Below are 22,568 nucleotides of genomic sequence, written 5' to 3'. Positions count from 1 at the left end.
TTTGGACCAAGAAGACAGATGGTTTGACAGTAAACAGAGAAGGTGCCCTATGACACAAACTATCAGCCACCTATATCCAAGCCTTTAGATCCCCTCTCAGGTTATTCAGCTCCCACTCACACCATGGCCCATATGACCTTAATGGCTCAGATGACAATAGGGTGGGTCAGCGACTCTCAAGATCACCTCCAGGGTAACAACTAAAATTAAATCCTGGGACTCTTCATCAGTTGCTAGAACTGAAAGTTTTCAGATGAGAGGTGAAACATCTTCAAGAACCAAAAAAAGGTCCTTCAAATTTAACTCAAGTGCTGAAGACTACCCTAACCTGGATGACTGAGAATTTACAGAGAGATTTCCCTCTTATATTTAAAGAATGTAACTCTGAATTGATGGAGCAGCAGGAGGTCCAGATCTGAATGCACCCTTCTTATAATAGTGGATTTATACTGATTTCTCGTTGGAAAAAAATCCAGTCATGTATTGAAATGTTTTTACAACACTATGAAAATCACACCACACAGGAAATTTTATTGGTACTGTCATTTTATAAGCACTAAATAAACAAAATAATTACATACTAGAAACTTTTAAGCTTCCTAAATGGTGAAAATTTTACTTTTTACAAGACTGAGCAAGAAGGTAGCACATATTGCAAAACTTTTTTAAAGACCTCAAGAATTACAGTACTGTGCAAAAATCTCGAGCCACCCCTCGTTCCTTTATATTTTGCTTCCAAGGAGCCAGAGTTTCTTGTAAATATAAAAAAAAGGACAGACCTATTCCTGAAGACTGCTCAAATAAACAAGAAAGTTGCCTCTGAGATTTCAGGCTGTGTTGAAGAATAAAGGTGGTCATACCAAACATTGACTTTCAAGCTTGTTAGAATTTCACAAACTGTTTTTGTCTCATGTGCTGTATTTCCATGTTTGCACAGTTTTCCATAAATAACTGCACCTCTTTCCCCATTTTCCTAGCTAAAAAACAAAATGAGTGCTAGCAGAAGAATTTTGCACAGTACTAGATTTCTGTCACAGTCATTACAGGCAGCGTCTTTCATATCCTGGTCGCATCAGTTTTACATAAACTTTCCTTTCACACTCCTACTACCAGCTCACCAAGTGTGGTTTTCGCCAAATCTTTAATATTGGAACAAAATCATTAAACACCTTAAAAACACACACACCTGAAAGTACAGCTGGCATTTCATAAAAATCTCCACTCAAAAATGTCACAGTTATCACACGATTCACTCTATTCGAGCTGTCAGGCCTTGAGTGGTTTTAAATCTCTGTGCTCCAATTAATCAAAAAGCCTGATGGTATTAATGAAGCTTTTTTCTACATGCATCCACATGCATCTTGGCTGGAGTTGTGCAAATGTGTTTTCAACCACAGACACCACAGTGAAACAATGAAATACAAACTGTCAATCAGGAAAGAGCAAATTCATTTTGTTTCTCATTGAGGTTATCCAGTGCGCCCAAGCCAAGTTTACCTTAATTCTTTGCATACATTTTTATCTTAAAATGGAAGATGTGCATAAATATCAGACACAAATCACAAACTGCTTCAATGCCATTTTAATGTTCATACAGTTTATTACACACACATTAGCAGCAAGCAGCTATGAGACGTAAATATACAGACAGTCGAATATAAATATTCAGCATTTTTGCTAGTTTACAGAAGGAAAGTTATATTAATTGATCAATGGAGAGGGGGTGGCAGAGGAGTTCAGTAATAAGACTGTGAGTACATCAGCGTTACTTTTTCATCTCAAGTATTCCGCTTCCCGGCCCTCGCCTCTTTGCACTGCAGATGTTACAGAACTGCACCCCAGGAATCTGAGATGGGAAAAAAGGGAAACAGTAAAGCTTCTCACATAAAATCCCTTTATCCTTGATGTGCAAGGAGTGATGCAGCCTATGGAGGCGTCACTTACTGTTCCTGAAGATGGCAAACATTCCTTATGAAACATGTGCCTGCAGTGGAACACCACCACATTGAAGGTTTTGGCCATTTCTGAAACACACGAGGCAAAAATTGGCAAAGACAAGTTTTTAAATGCAATGCAGCGTTAAAAACAGATGAATACACCTACATACACATGACTCACCTGAAGGTAATATTGTAGCATGACATGACTCACAAATGTTCTCCTCTAAAAAGAAAACCAGAAACATTTTTAAGAGTCCAGTTTAATGCAACTAATCTCAAACGGAGCTCGCACGAACCCCAAAGTACACCCACCATCGACCCTGACGCCTCTCATCTGTGTTCGATGCATCTTCTGGAGCAGGGAGAGGGAGTCGGCCACCAGGATCTTTTTGCAGCCTTCCCTCAAAAGAATCTTAGAAAAAAGAAATCAAAAAGAGCGGTCAATAAATAAGATAAGAGGAACAGAAATAGTCTCCTATCTTGTAAATGGCCCAATAAATGGGAAAGTTTTCAGAATATACTTGTATTTCTTTACACTAAAAGAAAAGAGGACGTGGCTTAGTCTGTTTTTTAGTATTCAATGATTCGACTAGTCTGACCCACTTAAGATAAAATTGGGCTGTATGTGACCATGCAAATTATTTCAGGCTTCTTAAAGATAACATTTACACTAATCTAGGGGAAGCATGTCTAACCTGTAGATTGTAGTCATGAAGGATTTTCACAAGTGAATCTCTGAGGTTCGGGATCTCCATGCCTTCTTTTATGCGTCGGATGAGCAGAATGGGATCAACGTGAGTACCGATATTATTGAGGAGGCCAGTGATGAATGCTGGAACAAATAAAGTGAAACCAAAGAAGAATAGTTAAAGTTAATATTTATTGAGACACGGGCTTACCGTGACCTACTCGATAGGGGATATGGTGACATACGTGGTTTGTCAATAGAGTAAGAGATGAGATCGTCCCATAGCTCGGCATCATCCTGGTCTTTAGCAAACTCTATGGCTTTGTCCACATCTTCCAGTTCCTCCATGATCATCTGCAAGGCTCTTCTACAGTTCCCCATCCTGCCTGAGAGTAGCATACCTGATTAGCTTCCTCTTCATCATTTCAAATAAGAGCGTGAACTTTAATGAACACTTACTGAGCAGGAAGACGGTCTCCTCCACAAAGTTTCTCTGCTGGCAAATCTCCAGTGCCTGAGGAGGACAGACAGAGAAAAGGATGACAAGATGATTTATGTTATGTGACTTCACTTTTAGAGACTTGAATCTATGATAGGGTGACGTACCTTTTCAAGAGGGCAGTGGGTGCTATCTCTCAGGAACGGTAGGAGATTTGGTCGGTCATATTCTGCGTACAGGCCTATCTGTCTCTCGTGGTACTTTTGGCCTTTGTGGTGGTCCCGTTTAAACAGCTTGTGGAGGTACTGTGGGGAAAAGGCTGGTTAAACTCCCTGGATTATAACATCTGTGTTGAATTTGGTGAGCTAAGGTGTTTAAATTAAACTCACCACATGCAGAAGCTCAGGCCTGTCTGTCAGTTCCTCCACCACCTTGTCTATCTGTTAGTGAAACCAAAATCAGTCACTTAGCAGCATTTTTTGAAATCAGGAAGATAACATAAAGGCTCAAAGAAGTCAGGTGTACTTACTGATATCTTGTCTTCATTGTCGAGAAGCATGTCAACAGCTTTCTGACAACATGAAGTTATACAATGTATAAGAACAGCATATACAAGTATGACACAAATGAACGGGGCTTCAGTCGCTGATTACTTTTTACCTCTTTGTCGAAGTCCATGAGGAGTACGATCTTGTCCTCTATGGACGAGAAAAGGTTGTGTTTATGAATCAGCTGGTAAACATCTTTGTGCCTCAGTCTCAGGTAGATTTCTAAGGCTCTGTCGTACCGCTGGTCGTAGGTGTACCTGAAACAACATCAAAGACCAGCAAAAAAAACCCTCTCAAATAATTCCAAAAAACACAGAGTGCCTCCCACCTGACCACGTCAGAATCAGCCATAAATACAAGCTTGAATTTAACATTTGTGAGTATGACACTATAAAAATACTTTGACACAGAAGGAATCAGGTAGGAGACGAGCCTGGTATCAAAATGTAGGTAAACAGGAGACCTTTCATATGCTCTAACTTGTTTTGATCGGCCACCTATCCCACACAGGGGTGTGACCCTCAAAATTTTTAGAAGTTTCCTCCAATGAATAATCTGCAAACAGATAAAACAGTTTTGCTATTGAAACCATAATATATCCCATAATTCTGATGCACAAGCTTGGTTATAGGAAAAAAAAACTTGTACAACATTGAGATTTTGGCTTTAGATTGTGACACTTTTGGACAAGTTTTTAGGCCTCAAAAATGCTGGTTAAAAAATGAATTGTTAAATTCTAACCTGCACCTGTGAACTCTGAGCAACTGTTAAAGGAAAATTTTGACAGTATGAAGGTAAAATGAAGATAAAAGACTGCATCGCTTCATTAAATATACCAAAGTTTTTTACACGAAAAAAATAAATAAGTAAAAATTTTTTGTTTCATTTGAAGTTGGCATTTCCGAGTTCCCGGTAGGAATTTTCAACTGGACCGCCCCTTCAAGCTGGACTTCCAATGTGGAAAGATGGAGCAGCCCCACCAAGCTCGATTTCACAATCCGAGAAACTTGTGATCTGCATTACCACTGTTGTGTATTTGTGTACATTTTCAGATTTTGTTGCTCTGAAATAAATTGTGTCGAATTCCATACAAATGTGCATGAAGATAATGATGCAGAGGACAAAAAAATAACGTAATCTTACGTTTGACCGCTTCACTTGTATGTGCTCAAGTGGTGAAGTAATGTGCAAGTTAAGCTCACTCACAACTCAGCCAGCGTGGTGAGCAGCATGCTGTTGGTGGGATCCCTCTTCAGGTGATCAGTGACAGCCTGAACAATGGCCATGTTATTATAAAGCTCTCCCGGCCATTCCCGGATCAGGGTGGCAAAACCCTTTATAGAAAGAAAGGGGCAAAGCCTATCAGCTGATTACTGTTAATCAACCAATCAATTAAAATTTGTCAAAAGATGCCAAGACTGCAGGGGGAGCATAAAGTACCTCATAGTCAGTTTTTAGAAATTCATGCAGGATCATTTCATAAATGGCCGGTCTGAGACGCAGATCTCCTCTTGGCAAATACTGACTGATGGCCTGAAACATGAGAGAGGAGGCAACATACTGATTAAAAACCCAATGCTGGATAAGAGACACAACTTTCCAGAGGGCATGCATCACACTTCATTGCAGCTTTATAACCACTTTAATGATGCCTGCAAGGCACAGCCATCCCAACCTACCTTGAGCTGTCCAATTTTCTTGAACCTGTACACTTCATTCTCCCACAGTTCCATGTTTTTCCCGAGAACCTTTTGACACTTCCTGGATTAAAAAAACAAACAAAAAAAAACCTTAATGTTATGATAAAATTAAATTCTTCCTGCAGATTTACGGAATGGTGCTTTATACTTTTTTAATATAGCTCATACAAACCGGCTCACGGCATGTCTGCAAACATGCTAAACTTACCTCGCAGCACTGTCATAGTCACCCGTCTCCACCAAGTGCTCAATGTAATCCATTCCAATTTTCTGAACGTCGTGCCTCTTAATGTTTTTGAAGCTAATCTCTGCGGCCATCAGCGCCTCCTGATGTCACAGTTAAAAGCACAGTAACAGGACACAAAATTAAACTCTGACCCTGCAGACATTAACCTTTAGCAACACTCATAAAATTTAACAACACAAACCTCATATTTCTTCTTTTGGACCAGCCAATCAATATGGTCATCCTGGTCTCGCTCCTTGGCCACAACAATGTCTTTGGGACTGATGATATAGAAGAGTGACTCTCCCTCTGAATGCTCTGTTGATGAAAATACATTTATTCCTCTGCGCACTCCCACATTACAGCTGACATTTGATAGTCGATGCATAATGAAATCAGGCGGCAGTAAAAGGCAGCGTGACATTTCTCTGAGGGCGGATTTTATAGTCTCACCGAGGCGGTAGTCTCTGCACTCGTTGTCCTGGAAGTTGCGCACAGTCAGCGCGTCTGAAGAGATCTCCTCGCAGCTCTCTGGGAGAGGCTGGATGATGTCGAGGCGAGGCCGCGCACATAACTCCTCATCCTGCAAACATATGTAATGATTTTAATATCTGATTTCCCTGTATTTACATTAATGAACTCAACTCCAGATCTTTTATCTGCTTAATTTGTCATGAAATGCCAAGTGAATGGGATTCTGGGAAACTGCTTGTCAGTCCAATTAATTTTGAGCCTCTGAAAATGAGTGAATAAAATGGCTGTAATTCCTAAACATTTAATGAAAGATTTCTGTAAAACCCCTTCAATTTTTAAAACTGAAAGTCTGCACTTCCATCTCAACTTGACTGGCTTATTTAAAATCCACTGTGGTGGTGTACAGAGGCAACAACTTATCGACCTAACTGCATGTTCAAAAAAATTGTTCTATGTTACCATTTGATCAGAGTTCTCCTTCACGAAGAACAGGGTGACGAGCTGATCTGCCAGCGGTGCCAGACCACAGATGAAAAACTCAGCCTCAAATGCAGACACTGAAAGAAACACGGGAATATTGCGTAATACATTTTTTAGCTTTACAACTGCTAAAGTAAACAGTAACTGAACTTATTTGTTCTCTCAGTAAAATATGTTTGAAAGTACAAGAAAGAGAGATGAATAAAATGATCAGTTTTATTAGAATTTGTTTTGTTTTTGCAGCTTAACCGTATGTACAGATTCAGCAAAAGCGTCCTTGTTCTGAGCCTGAATGCCATTTTAATTTTATCTAATGCAGTCTGACATGTGAACGAGAAGACTCCTTGCGGCACTGCCTTATTCTGCAGTTGATGTGGTAAAAACTTTCTATAGTATCATATTTATATCATTTTATATTTTAAGGCCCGATTAGCCACAGCTTTAAAATCAAGTAACTCACGAAAAGTTCTTGCAGCATGAGCCTTTGTCTTGCCACAGGAGCATGAAGTGCAATTTAAGTTTTCAGGCCTTGGAAAACAACGTCATTCACATTCCCTGCATTTTTACAATCATCACTATATAAACTGAGACAAAAAGCCTCACAGAAGTGCCTAATATTCCATTTTCAATTCAATTGAATTGAATTTATATAGCACCAATTCACAGCAGTCATCTCAAGGCATTTAACATTACCAAGGACGCCAAGAGAAGGCTTTTTAATTCTGCATTTACGCCACTTTGATAAAAAAAATTGATTTACAAAGAGATGACAAAAGAACTGGGCAGACAAAACTGAAGAGAGGCTGCTGCCATCAGAGAGTAGCGATGCCACGAGGGGGTTGGTCTCGGTCTGCGACAATGCTCAGGCAAGAGGTACGAGTCACACTAATGCCAGAAGTTTTTCCAAGCAGAACAATCAATAATTTAGGATTAGGATGACCAAAAACATAACTACATAATTTCAATGATATGTCAAATTAAAACTAAAGTATGGGATAAAGAAGATGTATGCACACTCTTAACTTATGCAAAAATATTACTCAGTGCACAGACTTAATTAAATAATTCAACGTGTGCATATTTTTCAGGTGTCTCATATGTGGAAGATGAAATGGGACACTTTGTACCTATTTCCACATAGCGGCTGGGCAGGTCTCTCATTTCAGTTGGATTTCGCTCTTTCACAATGCAAATCTGAAGAGAAATAAGACAATTAGACAGAAAACCCACCAGAGCCACAGCCGGTGCCTGTGATTGATGTTCAAATGAACAAGAAACAAAGCAAACCTTAATGGAAGTACCCCAGCCAACAATGAGAGTGGTGTTGTCTTTCCAGCACAGACTGCATGGGTACATGTCGGGCCTCAAACTCACATTATCCCTCAACACATTGGTGATCCTCTGTTTTGTGCTGAAGTCATATATTTTAACTCCCTGAAGGTAAACAAAGAGCAGCATTTGTACATGCAAAGCTATGCATACAGAGTGACTGGGGTTTGCGTAGTTTTTGCAGAGATCTTACCACATTGTTGGCCCATGCAATCAAGTTAGCTCTCCATTTGATGTTAGTGATTGTTCCCTCGCCTTCGTGTAGAATCGAAGTCTTCCAGCGGTTCAGCCAGTTTTTCTCATACAGAAGAAGCTTGGAAAAAAAAAAAAAAATCAGGACATTCAATTCAGAGGTGCAATATTACAGCTCAGCCTACAGAGGGCAGTAGATGAACAGTGTATTTACACAGGAGCAAGCAGTTAGAAAGCTGTGTCTGATAAACGGATACATCAGCCTAAACTTAGATTCAACTTAAAGTATAAATAATGACATAAAGCCTGATTTTCCTCCACATATACAGACTTAATTCCACCTTGGAGCTGTCATCTGGGAAACTTCATTAGCTTCGCTGGTGGCAGAAAACATATTAAAGATCCACAATGCTGACATCATTTGTGAAGATGGTGTGAAAACCATAAAAGGAGTGTTGAAAATGTGTTGCATTACAGGCTTGATTTCATGTTTCTTTCTCACCATAACACAGATGCGCGCCATTAACCGAAGCCACCGTGGCCATCGGTGTGAAATACAGAAATAAGTAAGTCCATTACTTTTTCCATGCACCGTCTTTACTTTTCTTGCCTTCTCAAAAGCTATGAAGACTCGAGTGTCGTATGCGTGTCTTGTGTTTTTAACCACAATGCAATGTGGCATTGACAGCCCTTAGAGCTATTTCATGAATTGAAGCTTAAGTTAAGTTTTCAGGCCTTGTACTGCACCTTATGTGGAGAACAAAGTCATTCACATTCCCTGCATTGTTGCGGTTCTCACTATATAAAGTGATACAAAAAGCCCCCAAAAACTGCATATTATTACCAAGGCGCCCGAGTGAAATTTGTATAGGCTCTTTAATTCAACATTTGGGCTATGTTAATAAACAGTTTGCTCGACAAAGAGATGATATGACAAAAGAACTGGGGAAACAAAATTGAATTTCCTTTGACAGGATGTGGCTCCCGTTGAGGGGTATTGATTTTCATCACAGGCACCTTGTGGAGGCCTTCACAACTTGGAACTGAGAGAAATCAGCGCCAATTGAAAGAAAATGGCAAAGTAACACTAACAATGGAGTTTTGTGGTAAAAGTTTTTCCTCACCCCTGTTGTATAAATGTCAGCATACTTTATTTATAGGTGGTTTGTGCAATGGCGCCACATCGGTGCAGTTTATAGTAGTGTTATAGGTGAGTGGTAGTAGGTAGCTGGTTTTACTTCCAAAAGAAACAGAAAATGACAAATCTAATGCCTAATATGCTTTTCACCTTCTACAATGACATACCCACTGAAGACAACCTCCAGAGAGAGATCACCGTATGCACCTGGAAATCCTAAGACTATGTACCCTCTTGATAATGACATCTATTTGCTGTGCTTGTGAAGTATTGCCTTTCAAAGACTGTTGAGCGAACTGCACTTTGTGAAAATGGGCAGCTCTCCCGAGAGCACTCCAGCAAAAAAAAGGCAGAAAAGTAGGAGGCTTTCACACCAGACAAAGGCCCGTGCATCGCCCTCAGCCGAGCCGAAGCGAAGCGGTTTGCAGGATTCGGTTTCACCCGGACACAATCAGGATGTATTATTGCGGCAGGAAATGTCTTGAAAATGGTGGAAAAAAACTGTACATAATGACTGAATGAGTAAAAAAAAAAAAAAATACTATTCAAACCTTACCTTGTTGCCACCAGTGACAAACTGCTTGTAGTTGGATCTGGTGAACTGGGGGTGTAAGGCAACCACCTGTGAAGAAGGTTTAACTGTTTAGAAGAGTGAAATCTAGTCATTTTTTTTAATCCTAAAACCCTGCACGTCTGCAGAAAAACTTACTTTGATGGGACAGTCAAAGTTCTCATGGAAGCCCTCTCTTGTGTACAGCCCGAATACTTGAACCTGAAACAGAGACGGAGCAGCAGAACAGCGAGCAAAGGTGAATAACTCAAAATTTCTCCTTTAATTGCTGCCTCTGCAACTATCTGAGGCCAGCGGGGGGAAGTGTGGTCAGAGAAGACATTTGATTGGCTCTCTACTTCTCCACTGGGTCACCAATTAGTGGGCAAGTTGACTCTTCGAACCCTGCAGGGTTTACAGCAGAAATCCTAATCGTGGATTGACCGCAGCCTCAGTTGGCTACAATAGCCTTTAATGTACTATTAGAGTACATGACACCCACTTTTCCTCTATCTGAAGGCCCCCCAAAAAAGATGGGCAATAATATAAAACTCTGATGTTATCTCTTCTCTTGAACTGCAGCAGTGGTTAAGGATTAAGTTAGATTTCAAAGGATTATCAGCCAGCTGAATTGGTGAGGGCAAACAATTGCTATAGCATTGATTTTAATTGTCTGCTCCACTTTTTTTTTTTTTGCGCGACAAGATCTTGTTTTTGCCACCAGAGTGCTGGAAGCAGGGGGAGGGTGATATCAGAGAGCATATCTTGACTGCAAAATCCATGAAGGATGGTGGTAATGATGAGAAGAGACAAGATAACAGCAAGGTGGAGAACATGGAGAGGGTATCCATAGATGGCTGATGGCTGACTGACAGCTCAACGGATCTGAGTGCAATCCTTTCCCCCTACTCTTCAAAATTGTTACAAGCTTTTTATAAATTCCCGCATCATGAAGAAAAAAAAAAATATGGGGCTTATGTGCAGATATGGTGAAGATAAAACTCCAGGTTAATGCTCCAACTGCAGGGGAAGTGCCTTCTAAAAATTCACCACAAGTTCCAAATCATTATCATAAAGTTTTGGGCTGATAAGGCGAGTTTTCTATGAATCAGAGGATGAATTATGAAAGATGAAAAGCACTGATTGGTGATTTTATTTTGCTGCAGGCCCAGGGACCAGTACCCAGCGGTGATGAGTGGAGAGATCTCACCTTCCCATCCTCGGAGCAGATGCCCACATGCTCTCCACTTTCATCCAGACTGATCTGGTTGATCTTCACTGAACTCTGCGGAGACACAATATCATGGCATCTCTCTTTTCTTTTTAAAGAAGTGGGCGAGCATCATAGTGGATGGCCAAATGTTGCTAGCTGACATTTTACCCCAACTAAGTGAAATGCCAGGAAAACCAAAAGGTAATAGATGCATGGTCCCATATGTGTCAATGCATACAGAGTGCATTAATACTGAAAATGTTAGGGGTCCCTCTACTGCAGATGCTTTTAAATTTAGGGCTCTTAAGATAAAAGGATCAACTAAATGGCATAAATTACAGCAAATGTTACTTTAAAAATGTCCCTAAAGTGAAGACGGTGCCTCGGTGTAGACTAAAGGAGGAAAGAAGTTGTTTTGCCAATCATAGATTTCCAATTTTTCCAACGCAACAGCGTCAACTATTTGGTAATCATATTAAATTCAACAGCCAGAGCACAGCCGTGTCTCTTCTGTTCTGTGAAACAACCTCCCTGTTTCTGGTTCTGATTTAAAAAACTGGCAGTAAGTTCTTTTGGTAAGTAGCACTTGAATCAACATGCTCAGCAGGAACACTACATTTGGAAGCACGAGTGCAGGTACAGTAATGTAAAACTGCTCCTCCATGCCTACCAAATCAGCCCTGATTACTGAGTTTTTTCCTTCTTCTTCTTTTTTTTGACTTGCAAATTAAATTATTGTTCAGAGTTCATTCCCTCCAGATCAGTCGAAGGAAGGTAGTAAAATAGTAGGAGTGAGTAAATTAGAGAGAGGCAAGCTCATTTCTGGATGTGGAATCTTCCTTCAGGGTGCTATGTTAAACCCCAGAATATCTCCTTTTGCTTCCACATTGGATCTAAACTGTATTATTTTGTCTGTAGGGCCTGAGTTAATGTTGTTGACTCTTAGGATTTTTTCAGGAATATAAAAGTTTCATCAAGCAGGGGGAGGTTTGCATTTTTACAGCTAAAATGTGCCTGATTTAGGTATTTGATCGGCTAATTCTGGCATTTTTTGACTCAGAGTTTAGGCTTACTATGAAATTATGATTCCATATATATACTCCACTTAGATCTTTATTGACTTAACAGCAGTATCAGTCTTGACCACAGTACTGTCTGCCTGACTACTGCATGTTATGTCTGAGGCTTTCTGCTTCATTTGCTCTCTTCTGGTTGTGCAGAGGTTTATGGGCCCTCGGCTTCCTCGATCTTTGACTTCTGTGAACACTTTCCTGAAGAGTTTATGGTCTCACTGGCCAGTCTGAAGTCTCATTTGATACTTAATGATGTTCATTTGCAAACTTTGGTTCCTTTTGGAGTAAAAAAAAGATAATAAAGCAGGGTGGGCTTATTATCTTGTGATTAACAAACCACTATGAGTGTGCAGGGTCCTCAATTACTCAGGAATTTCTTACATGTTTCAGTTTTAAACAGCTTAAGCAAATTTTATAGTGGTGTATTGAATCCCCTCCATACCGGGTGACATCTTCGCCTTCTACATGTGCGCTGGTGTGCATCACTCACAACTGAAACTGAGCTGATCATGCTGCAGCTAATAAATCTTGAACAGCAGCTACTTTAGGGAAATGCATGAAGGAAAGAAGACTTCAGAACTGACTGAGTCTATGCACATACTGTCAGAGCTATTAATATGAGGAAAAACTCCATGTACCTACACTGGCAGAAAACTAGCCATTTTATTAGCATAATGAGCAAGCTAGATACAACTACAACCAACTAAATTTTGTTTCACACAGGTACTATTCTTGTACTAATCAGTATACCGTGGTACTACCATGCGGTGTAAACTAACTACAAAATTCTGGCTTAGCTCTGCCTGGCAAAAATGTTTTTTTTTCCAGAGGCAGAAACAAGCTTCCATTGGCTCGGGTATGAAGAATGCTGTAGCCTGCACAGTACATTTAATGCAGTACTATGCATCAAGCATAAGATGGTAATGACCAAAATGCTCAGTTCAAGACTTCAAAAATGGGACTTCACCAAACAAAAGGTGACACCAACATGACTTTGTCCATCTTTAATATACAGTCTGTGGCTCTTGCCTTCTGGGTTTATTTTTTTAAAATTTTTTGATATGTTTGTTTTGTTTTTTGATTCCCTTTTTTATTCTCTTTCATGCTATTTATTGTGTTTCACTGCTTAGTTTAATTACCTTCATTTGTACTGTCTGTTTGAATGAAATAAATAAATAAATAAAAGTAAAATTGTATTAAACGTACAAAAAAAAAAAAGTACAGTAGATGAGCATCCCTTTCGTTTTCCAGGTATTTGGTTACACAACAAAATAAAATCAAATTTTAACTGATGACAGCACAGGATGAAAGCTTAAAGTTTAGGAAATATCCTCCTTTTTCCTCTGGGGACCATGACAAAAGTATCAGGACTAAACTATAATGCAGCTGCTAAGATAGCAGAACGGTGGACCCACTAACAGATTCAATGAGCTAACAAGGCTAAAAAAAAAGTGTATTACAAGTAATTAATTAATAAATGTAACCCAAAGCATTTTAATTCACTCACAATTTCAAACTTCTGAGTAATATTTCCTTGGATGTCCAATAGGAAGACCTTTCCAAAATGTGTACCTAAGGCAAGAAACTGAGAGGAGACAAATGCAATGTAAATTAAACCAGAAGACACCTGAAATCAATTCAAGATTTTAAGGGGGGGGGGGGGGGGATCAAATCTTGTGTTTATGAAGGCTGTGGAAGAGGATAAAAAATATTTCCTGGATCTGCAGTGGCATGGGCAGAGTGGGGATTGGGTGGGCTTGGAGGCAAAACTGTGAAATTGCAGGGGGTGGAAAAGCCCTATTTATTAAAGCAGACAGTGTGAAATGGCATTTTTTTCCCTCAAATTAAAATGCTTAAGCATAATAAATGCACTGTACATCTGACTTCTTCCCATGCAATCCAATCACCTCCCTGCCCAGCACAAGGCTATTATTTCTACTGAGCAGCAACTGGTTTCCGTGTTTTGTGCTTCGGCAAAAGCGCACTTGCGCATATGTATGTGTGCGTGCGAGTGTGTACATGAGTCCACTGGGACAAAAAAATTATAGAAACTGGGGGCTTTGGCATTAGATTAAGTGTGTGTTCTTCCACCCCAGCCCCTGCTCCATGCCCTCCTCCTAATCCCCCTCCCTTCTAGACCAGCATGTGGATGTGCGGCGAGCCCAGCATGCTTCAGTGCAGTCTATAATGAAATGCTTATATTTACAGGCACAGCTGAGCATGTCAGACAGAGCCCCTGCAATCTCCCCAAATAAAATAACCAAAAATAAATAAATAAAGGGTTCAACCTTGTGAGGCGGAGCGACTTTTAAAGGGATTTATCAGAATGGAATTGTTCAAATGAAATTCCGATTCAGACACTTAAAATATGAGGCAACATAAGGCAATATGTGCTGTCGGTGGCTTTTAGGGTTGTGGGAGTTTGCCACAGAAGGGGGTGGTGGTGTGACCACACAGGTAAGCTGGATGGCAAAAAAGTACATAAGCATAGAAATCCCAAGACGAAAGACAGTCAGATCAAATTTAAATTTTCAGCAAAGCAGTCTCTCTCTGTGGCACCGATGCTGTTTTTAGGTTAACGGAAGAAAAAGGGGGACCGAATCCTCAAAGTACAAATAAATACATGAACATCAATAGTGGTTAATAAAACATCAGGTGAGGAGACATAACTGAGTATGACTTTTGCTCTGCTCAGGCGTGCAAGTGTGCCGCTGGTGCCACGATGATTAACCATCTCGCTGAGAGTGGCCCTCTTAAAAACAAACGGAGACGAGGAGCAAAAAAATATGTAAGAGTGGGAATAAAAAGAGGAGAAGACAATGGTGCCTGGTGCCTTTTGATTCACCTCCCTGAGAGGGAAAAGCAGGGGAAGGTGAGAAAATAATGGCCTGCCTTTATAGATTCAACAGAAGGGAAGAAATCCAACTTTGAAGCTGACATCTCTCAAATGTGTACCTAAACAATGCGAAATGTCTGCGTGAGATGGTTGAACCTGACACGGAAATGCCCCTGTGGGTGGTGGATCATAACCTCTACCTTGTCATGGACGGTCATACAGCTGGCTGCATCGTTCTGGAGAATTTCTGTCACCCCGTTGGAGAGCCTCTCATACTTCAGCTTGGGCTCCTCTTCGCTGTCATCCTCCTGTTGTAGAAAGCAGTCTCTTGATATAACATTTCCTAACTGGTATTTCTGTTTCCACCTAACTCTGTGTTTTTATTAAACAAGTTCTACAAAATATATAACTTCATGTGCATCCAGCTTAATTCATCTTTAAAGGCACCTTATTTAGTTTTTGACCACTAGGGGTTCTATGGACAAATGTTTTTACATGTACATCTCTGCTTTGCATGGTTTTTGTATGCAAGCACAGAAAGACGCACGGCCCATAATGGCAACAGATACAAACACCCTTTTCCCACTGGTTTTATACTTTGGGACAGATCAAAAAATGCAGTAATGTGTAAACAAAGATAATGGAGAAGAAAATTTAGCCAGTAAATATGTAAAATGATGATCTTAAATTAAATACATTTCTTGGAAGGAAAACATGTGACACATCATTACACTTTGAAGATACATAAAGCCTGTTTTGATGAGAAACAGTGAATATTAACTAGTCATTGTTACAACAAACACTCAACAGTCACCATGAAATCATAAGACATTGTATCCAAAACTGATGGTGCCCATATACACCTTATGTTTATTCTTATGTTTCCTTGGAACTGAAGAAGAATGCCAGCAAGTACGGGGAAAAAAATGACACACAGTGTAAAGTAGGAATGTTAGTACGCTATTCGGCAACCATAATAATATTTCAGTTTCTGTCCTATCAGCAAAATATCATTTTAAATTTTTAACCAAAACAACATTTTAAACAAACTGTCAACCAACACCATAAAATGGCTTTTTAATAGAGATGTTTATGTTTAAGTACATGGGATAATTATTAATTAATTTTTTTTTAACCATGATATCCAATTAGGCATCAAGGATCATTTAATCCTCCTGGTAATGCTACCAACTACTAAATTTCTGGTATTGTGACATCTTCTCTTAACAAACAAACAAAAAAAGACTGCATATACTTTTTTTACTTGTTTTAACTTTAAACTTAACTTGTTGTACTTCATTAGAATTATAATTTTGGCAGCAAAACACCACTTCTATCAGTTATAACAATACAATATCAACAGCTGACCAGCAAATTGCTTCAAATTTTTAGTTTTTCGCATTAATTTTTAAAAGCTGAAATTACATGAGATGATTAAATAACAACAAAATCACACAAACAAACAAAAATGATTTGACTATCAGCCAAACTGTTATTTAACCATTGGTATTGGTAGCTAGTTATTGTCATGATTGTAGCGTATGTATGTTCTAGCCAGCGGTTCTATAGCTATAATGCATCATTAATGTTAGAATATGTATTTATATTATCTTATATTATAGTCTTCACGTTACATATTTATATTGTTCAAAATATGATATCTAACAAATTATTATATTATTACAATCAGTATTGTTCTGGTAAATTTACTAGTATATACGTCTTTACCTAACACCAAAGCAAAGACCCACACTATTATTATTATTATTATTGTAGAATAATCAGGTGCTTTTTCTTCTCTGAGTTATTATTTTTTCCATCAAATGTGGGAAAACAGTTAAAAAAATATTGCAATTTAATATCAAAATGACTTGTCTTGTAAATCAGGAGTACAGCTATTTATATAATTGACTTTACTATTATACTTAATGAAGAAATGAATAAGATCCTCATATTCGAGAATGTAGAAGCAGATATTATTGCCAAATATCTCACAGTTTTGCTTTAAAGTTATTTAAATCAAAGATAACTAAACTATTTAATAGTGTTAACTGTGTGCATTTTATCTTATGGCCAGGCGTGACATGTGCAGTTCAACATGTTACGCGGTGCTTTAATACATGCCTTGCTTTACACAAAACTTGATAATGAAACATTTCCTGTAACAGTGTGTCGTTTCAGAAGTAGAAATATTCACTGAGGTGGTTTTCTAATCTTGGTGGAGAGCACTGTGATGACTATATCAAAGGGAACATGCCCTCACTTCTCATCCTAAATGTCTACAGCTAGTGTGGTCCTTGCTGTACAGTACAGTTTAAGCAGAATGTTTCCCTTCATGTAGACACAAGGAGCGAGTCAGGCTGCACTATTTTAACAGCCAATACCAAAAGAAAATGGCACAAATGGTTACAAAATCAAGGACAGCTGAGTAGTTGACAAAACAAAAAGCGACTTACAAGAGATGGCAAAAGTTTTTAAATGGGTAGTTTCTCTGTGGGGATGAAGTTTGCCTTTGTTGTTTGATACGCCTTTGAAACCCGTGACAAATGCCCTCGCATCAGAAATCTCACAACCAGAATACACAGGAAATAGCCTAGATATGGCGTTGTTGAGTGGGAAAGGATTGTTTTTGAAAATAACATTTTTTCCACGCTATTGTCCCCCACCTCCAACCCAGTAGCACATAATGGCAGACAATGTTTTGAGTTGATGCACCCTCTGGGCAGCCACAGACTGTGCAGCATTGGTTATAAACTGAATTATGAGTAATATTCAGGCTGTGACTGGCCGCAAATGTTGACTCAGGCTGGAAAGTGTAACACAGTATAATACCTTAAGTTTGCTTTATGAAAAGACTATAAATTCATGTATTTCACTGGGGAAAAAACAGTGTCATGAAAACATGTTGCTTTTATTGTTTTATCAAGCATTTCATGCAAGCTAATGAAAATGCTGTCTTTGGACATATATGCCTTTATACACATATTTTCATGTATACACACCAGCCTCCAAAATGGATTAATTACAGTTATTGGTTGCTGGAAACTGCATTAAATGCTGCTGAAGACTGTCAAGAAACCCCTGTTATGTTTATACAGTAATATTGTGTAACAACTGTATATTAGATTAGATTAACAGCAATAAATTAAATTAAGCACATTTTATATGTTTCAGTACTTGCATGGGGTTGTCCCTACATCACACAAAATCAGGAGTCTAGTAATCATTTTTATTATGATTAAATTTAATCTGGTCTGGATTAAACCTGTTTTTACAGCTCCCATTATGTTCTGACGCCATTTTTTTTTTGTCCATTTTTTTTTGCCGGACAGTTCTTGTTTTCAAATAAGTGGAGATTATACCTTCAACATTTTATCAGCAGTGGCTTTAGCACTGCCCAGGACCCCAAATTCAGTAACAGACTTGTCACATTCATACGCCATAATTTCCTGTTAGCCTTGCAACATGCAGTATATCATAGCCGGCTGTCTTGCTGTCATTATCAATAACTATATTGGACGCAAAATACTGTTGCGTCCAATAACTATATTGGACGCAACAGTATTTTGGAATTTCAGTCCGAGCATGCATGAGGGAGCGACTCCGAATCCCATTAAACTCCTGATTTGTCCATAGACCTAAGTTTTTGAAATGAGGATTCAATATGAAATTAAACTACATTGCTCAAAAAATGAAGTAACAATTTTTAATCACACTATAGCACCAAGTCAAATAAACCTCTGGGATATTGATCTGGTCATTGAAGTAACAGAGGGGGTTCTTAATCAGTTTCAGCTGCTTGGTGTTAATGAAATTAACAACAGGTGCACTAGAGGGGCAACAATGAGACACCCTCATAAACAGGAATAGTTTCACAGGTGGAGGCCACTCACATTTTTCTCTTATCTTTTCTAACTGTTTTTTCATTGGTTTTGCATTTGGCTAGGGTCAGTGTCACTACTGGTAGCATGAGGCGATACTTGGACCCTACAAAGCTTGCACAGATAGTCCAGCTCCTCCAGGATGGCACATGTTGATGTGCCATCCTAGTGGATGTGCCATTGCCTGCAGGTGTGCTGTGTCTCCCAGCACAGTCTCAAGAGCACGGGGGAGATTCCAGGAGACAGGTGGTTACTCTAGAATAGCTGGACAGGTCCAAAGAAGGTCCTTAACCCATCAGCAGGACCGGTATCTGCTTCTTTCTGCAAGGAGAAACAGGAAGAACACTGCCAGAGTCCAACAAAATGACCTCCTGCAGGCCACTAGTGTGAACGTCTCTGACCAAACAATCAGAAACAGACTTCATGAGGGTGGCCTGAGGGTCCAACGTCCTCACTCACCTGTGCTCATTGCCTGGCCCCGTGGAGCCCGACTGGCATTTACCACAGAGTACCAGAACTGGAGTGCAGGTCCACCACTGGCACCCTGTGCTTTTCACAGATAAGAGCAAGTTCACCCTGAGCACATGTGACAGACGTGAAAGGTCTGGAGAAGCCATGGAGAACATTATGCTCCCTGTAACATCATTCAGCATGATCGGTTCGGTGGTGGATCAGTGATGGTCTGGAGAGGCATATCCATGGATGCACAGACCTCTACAGGCTAGGCAATGACACCCTGACTGCCATTAGTTATCGGGATGAAATCCTTGGACTGCTCGTCAGACCCTACACTTGTGCAGTGGGTCCCGGGTTCCTCCTGGTGCACGACAATGCCCAGTCTCATGTGGCAAGAGCATGCAGGCAATTCATGGAGGATCCAGCCATCCATTCTCTTCCGCTTATGCTGTTCAGGGTTGCGGGGGGGGGCTGGAGCCTATCCCAGCTGACATAGGGCGAGAGGCAGGGTACATCCTGTACAGGTCGCCAGCCTGTCACAGGGGCAACACAGAGAGACAGACAACCATTCGCACTTACATTCACCACTATGGGCAATTTAGAGTGACCAATTAACCTAACTCCAGTAACTGCATGTCTTTGGACTGTGGGAGGAAACCGGAGTACCCGGAGGAAAACCACAGACATGGGGAGAACATGCAAACTCCACACAGAGAAGCCCGGGCCAAGGTGGAATCGAACCCAGACCTTCTAGATGTCATTGTAGCTGTGAGGCAGTAGTGCTGCCCATGCTCACCTGATCTAAATCTAATAGAACCTCTCTGGGACATCATGTTTTGGTCCTTCCAACGCCACCTGGTTGCACCTTAGACTGTCCAGGAGCTCAATGATGCCCTGGTCCAGATCTGGGAGGAGATCCCCCAGGACACCATCAATCATCTCATTAGGAGCATGCTCTGAGATTGTCAGGCATGCATACAAGTAAGTGGGGGCCATACAAACTACTGAGCATCATTTTCAGTTGCTGCAGTTAAAGTTTGGCCTGCTAAATTATAGCCCGCTGCATAATTTTTTTCACTTTGATTTTAAGGGTGTCTTTGAATTTAGCCCACTGTAGGCTGATCATTATCATTTCCATCAAATGATGTGACATCCTTTCATTCCTATCACATTACCCAGTCCATTTCAGTATAGAAATCCAGCAAGATTTTTTGCCATTGAGATCTGATCAAGGTTCTAGCCGGTGGCACAGTGCTGAGCAATCAACCTCTAGCTAGAACCCTGCTGAAATGTGATCACCATTTTGGCATTTCTATTGTTGAGGTTAAATTATTGAAGAATAAGGTACTCCCTTGCCCTTCCTGTCATCACCCCAAAGGGGGTTTGTGTCCCCAGTTGGAATTGAACAGCAACCTTTTGCTTGCTAAACAAATATGCTTATGTATACCACTAGAGGCAGTAGATCATTGAAGAAACTTGGAGAATTATGTAGTGTACTTCAGTTTTTTTTTTTTTTTAGAGGCTTACAGTGGCCCAACAAGTTGCTAAAAATACAATTTATGATGTTTTTTTCTTTCATTTGTTACCCTTCGTTCTCTGCCATTTTTGTGCTTTTCGGAACAAGAAAAGTAAATTCATTGAGATTTTTTTTATGGAGCTCACCCTTTTGTTTGTCAGCCACTGGGTATCCTTTGATTTGTAATGGTCTACTGGCATTTGAGCAAATGAGACTCCTCGTGTCATCATCTAGCTTAATGTTCAAGATTTAAGGAAGACTCACCCATTTGTCTGCTTTTAGGGGCATGCTGTAGATGTTAAATCTGGCCATGTTAATTTGTTTAAAGCAGAAAGAGGGGGAAATTGGTGCAATCAGTTGACTAAAATGTTGTTTAAATCTTTTTTTTTTTTTTTACAGTTTGATCCACTGAGCATACAAAAAAAGCACTTAAAAATCAGGCTTATTACTGTATTATTACAAATCTGACTAACCTAACCAAAATCGCAATGTTGATAAAGAGGATTCCTTTCTGTCTTTCCAGACTTTCCTGCTCTGACAAACTGTTACCCTGCTCATTTCTTCTGTTAGTAGAGTGTAGAGCAAACAGCCCCTCGCTGCCTTCATCTAGCGAGGCTGCTGTCAAGCAGGTAACAACGGCAGCAGCTACAGTATATTGCAATATTGTAAGCAAATAATCAGCTGTTTGCAGCAGCCACTCAGAGGAGACTCACAATCGTACAGTCCAGTGAGTGTTTGTCTATGACTAGTGAACACATGGTGCACAGACAGACCTCTATTTACAAGTCTGGGCTTTTCCTACTTTCTTTTCTCTCATCCATCTGCTTGAGAAAGGTGAAGGCGTCCAAAATGCAGCATATATCCTCTATATCATTCCATCCTCTGCTACCTATGAAGAAAAATTCTCCTTCCTGTCAGGGTGATGTGTAATGTTATATTTTATTCAGCCCATGTGAGATTCTCCAAAGCACAGGTGTACTGTAACATGCCGGAGTTCAGTCATAATATTGATGGATCTGGAAAGCTATATGTAATTCATGAGTGTTTGACACCTCTCAGAGCCTGACAAAGATCCTTTAGGGATCAAGCTGTGCTGATAAAGGCTGGTTATGTATTACAGCCCCTTCAGTCGGCAAAGATTTCAAATACCATCCATACCTGATGCAAAAATGAAGACTTCTGTCACAGACAATATATTGTTGGTGATGCATTTCTACTTTGACATGCTGGTGCAACTGCATGATACGTTCAAGTCTACTTTTTCCAGTGTTTCTTTTTAAGTTTGTCTTATTATAAATTCATCTGTTTTAAGGTTAGTTAAAATGATGAGCTAAATGTGTTTCTTACCTCGGACTCATCCGTGGGTTCCTCACTTGGATTTCTTCCCTAAAAGCACAAACATGTTGGGCTGCTTTAAAACAACTCTAACAGAGAGTCGCTATCTTTTCATGCATGGTTTCAGAGGCCAAAAATATTTAGAGATTAAATGCAAGTCAAACTGCAAAGCTAAATGTTTGCCTTCCACTCTAAAGAAGGGCTAGATGAGAAGCTAAATCAAATCAAACTACAGCTGACACCCTCAGAGAAACAGCTGGAATTTATTTTTGATTCAAGTGCATTTAAAACAGCAACATTTAGCTAGCTAGCATTAGCATGTTGAGCTTACCTGCTCCTCCACTTCCGCCATTGTGATATTACTTAGCGATGCAGCCAAAGATAACAGCTATAACACCTTAACAAATGTTTAAAAAATATGTATTAAATTTCCGCTAAAGGTTTGCTTCATTTCAAAAGCACTCGCTGTAACGTTACAACAAAGTGATGTTTGTTGTCGAAACCTGCTCCCTGTCATAAGCTAAATCACATGACTGAATCCGAGTCGTGACGCA

At 39.8% G+C, this 22,568-nt stretch overlaps 1 protein-coding gene across 1 annotated transcript; it reads right to left on the bottom strand.

The window, feature by feature from the left end:
- Positions 1 to 680: 680 nt before the first annotated feature.
- Positions 681 to 22,366, bottom strand: vps41 (VPS41 subunit of HOPS complex). The gene is made up of 28 exons (XM_030756278.1): positions 22,346 to 22,366; positions 22,027 to 22,065; positions 15,027 to 15,134; positions 13,498 to 13,575; positions 10,915 to 10,989; positions 9,864 to 9,926; positions 9,711 to 9,776; positions 8,018 to 8,137; positions 7,783 to 7,929; positions 7,623 to 7,689; positions 6,475 to 6,572; positions 5,995 to 6,124; positions 5,744 to 5,859; positions 5,524 to 5,642; positions 5,295 to 5,376; positions 5,056 to 5,148; positions 4,822 to 4,949; positions 3,728 to 3,872; positions 3,597 to 3,638; positions 3,457 to 3,507; positions 3,235 to 3,372; positions 3,088 to 3,142; positions 2,874 to 3,014; positions 2,636 to 2,772; positions 2,253 to 2,352; positions 2,119 to 2,163; positions 1,945 to 2,024; positions 681 to 1,846 (listed from the first exon to the last, which is right to left on the bottom strand). The coding sequence occupies exons 1-28, from the start codon at positions 22,364 to 22,366 to the stop codon at positions 1,766 to 1,768; spliced, it is 2,565 nt and encodes an 854-aa protein (XP_030612138.1). The 3' UTR covers positions 681 to 1,765.
- Positions 22,367 to 22,568: the final 202 nt, after the last annotated feature.

Source organism: Archocentrus centrarchus, chromosome 20 (genome assembly GCF_007364275.1).
Source record: "Archocentrus centrarchus isolate MPI-CPG fArcCen1 chromosome 20, fArcCen1, whole genome shotgun sequence".
In the NCBI taxonomy this organism is placed as follows: domain Eukaryota; kingdom Metazoa; phylum Chordata; class Actinopteri; order Cichliformes; family Cichlidae; genus Archocentrus; species Archocentrus centrarchus.
This window is presented reverse-complemented; position numbering and strand designations above follow the sequence as displayed.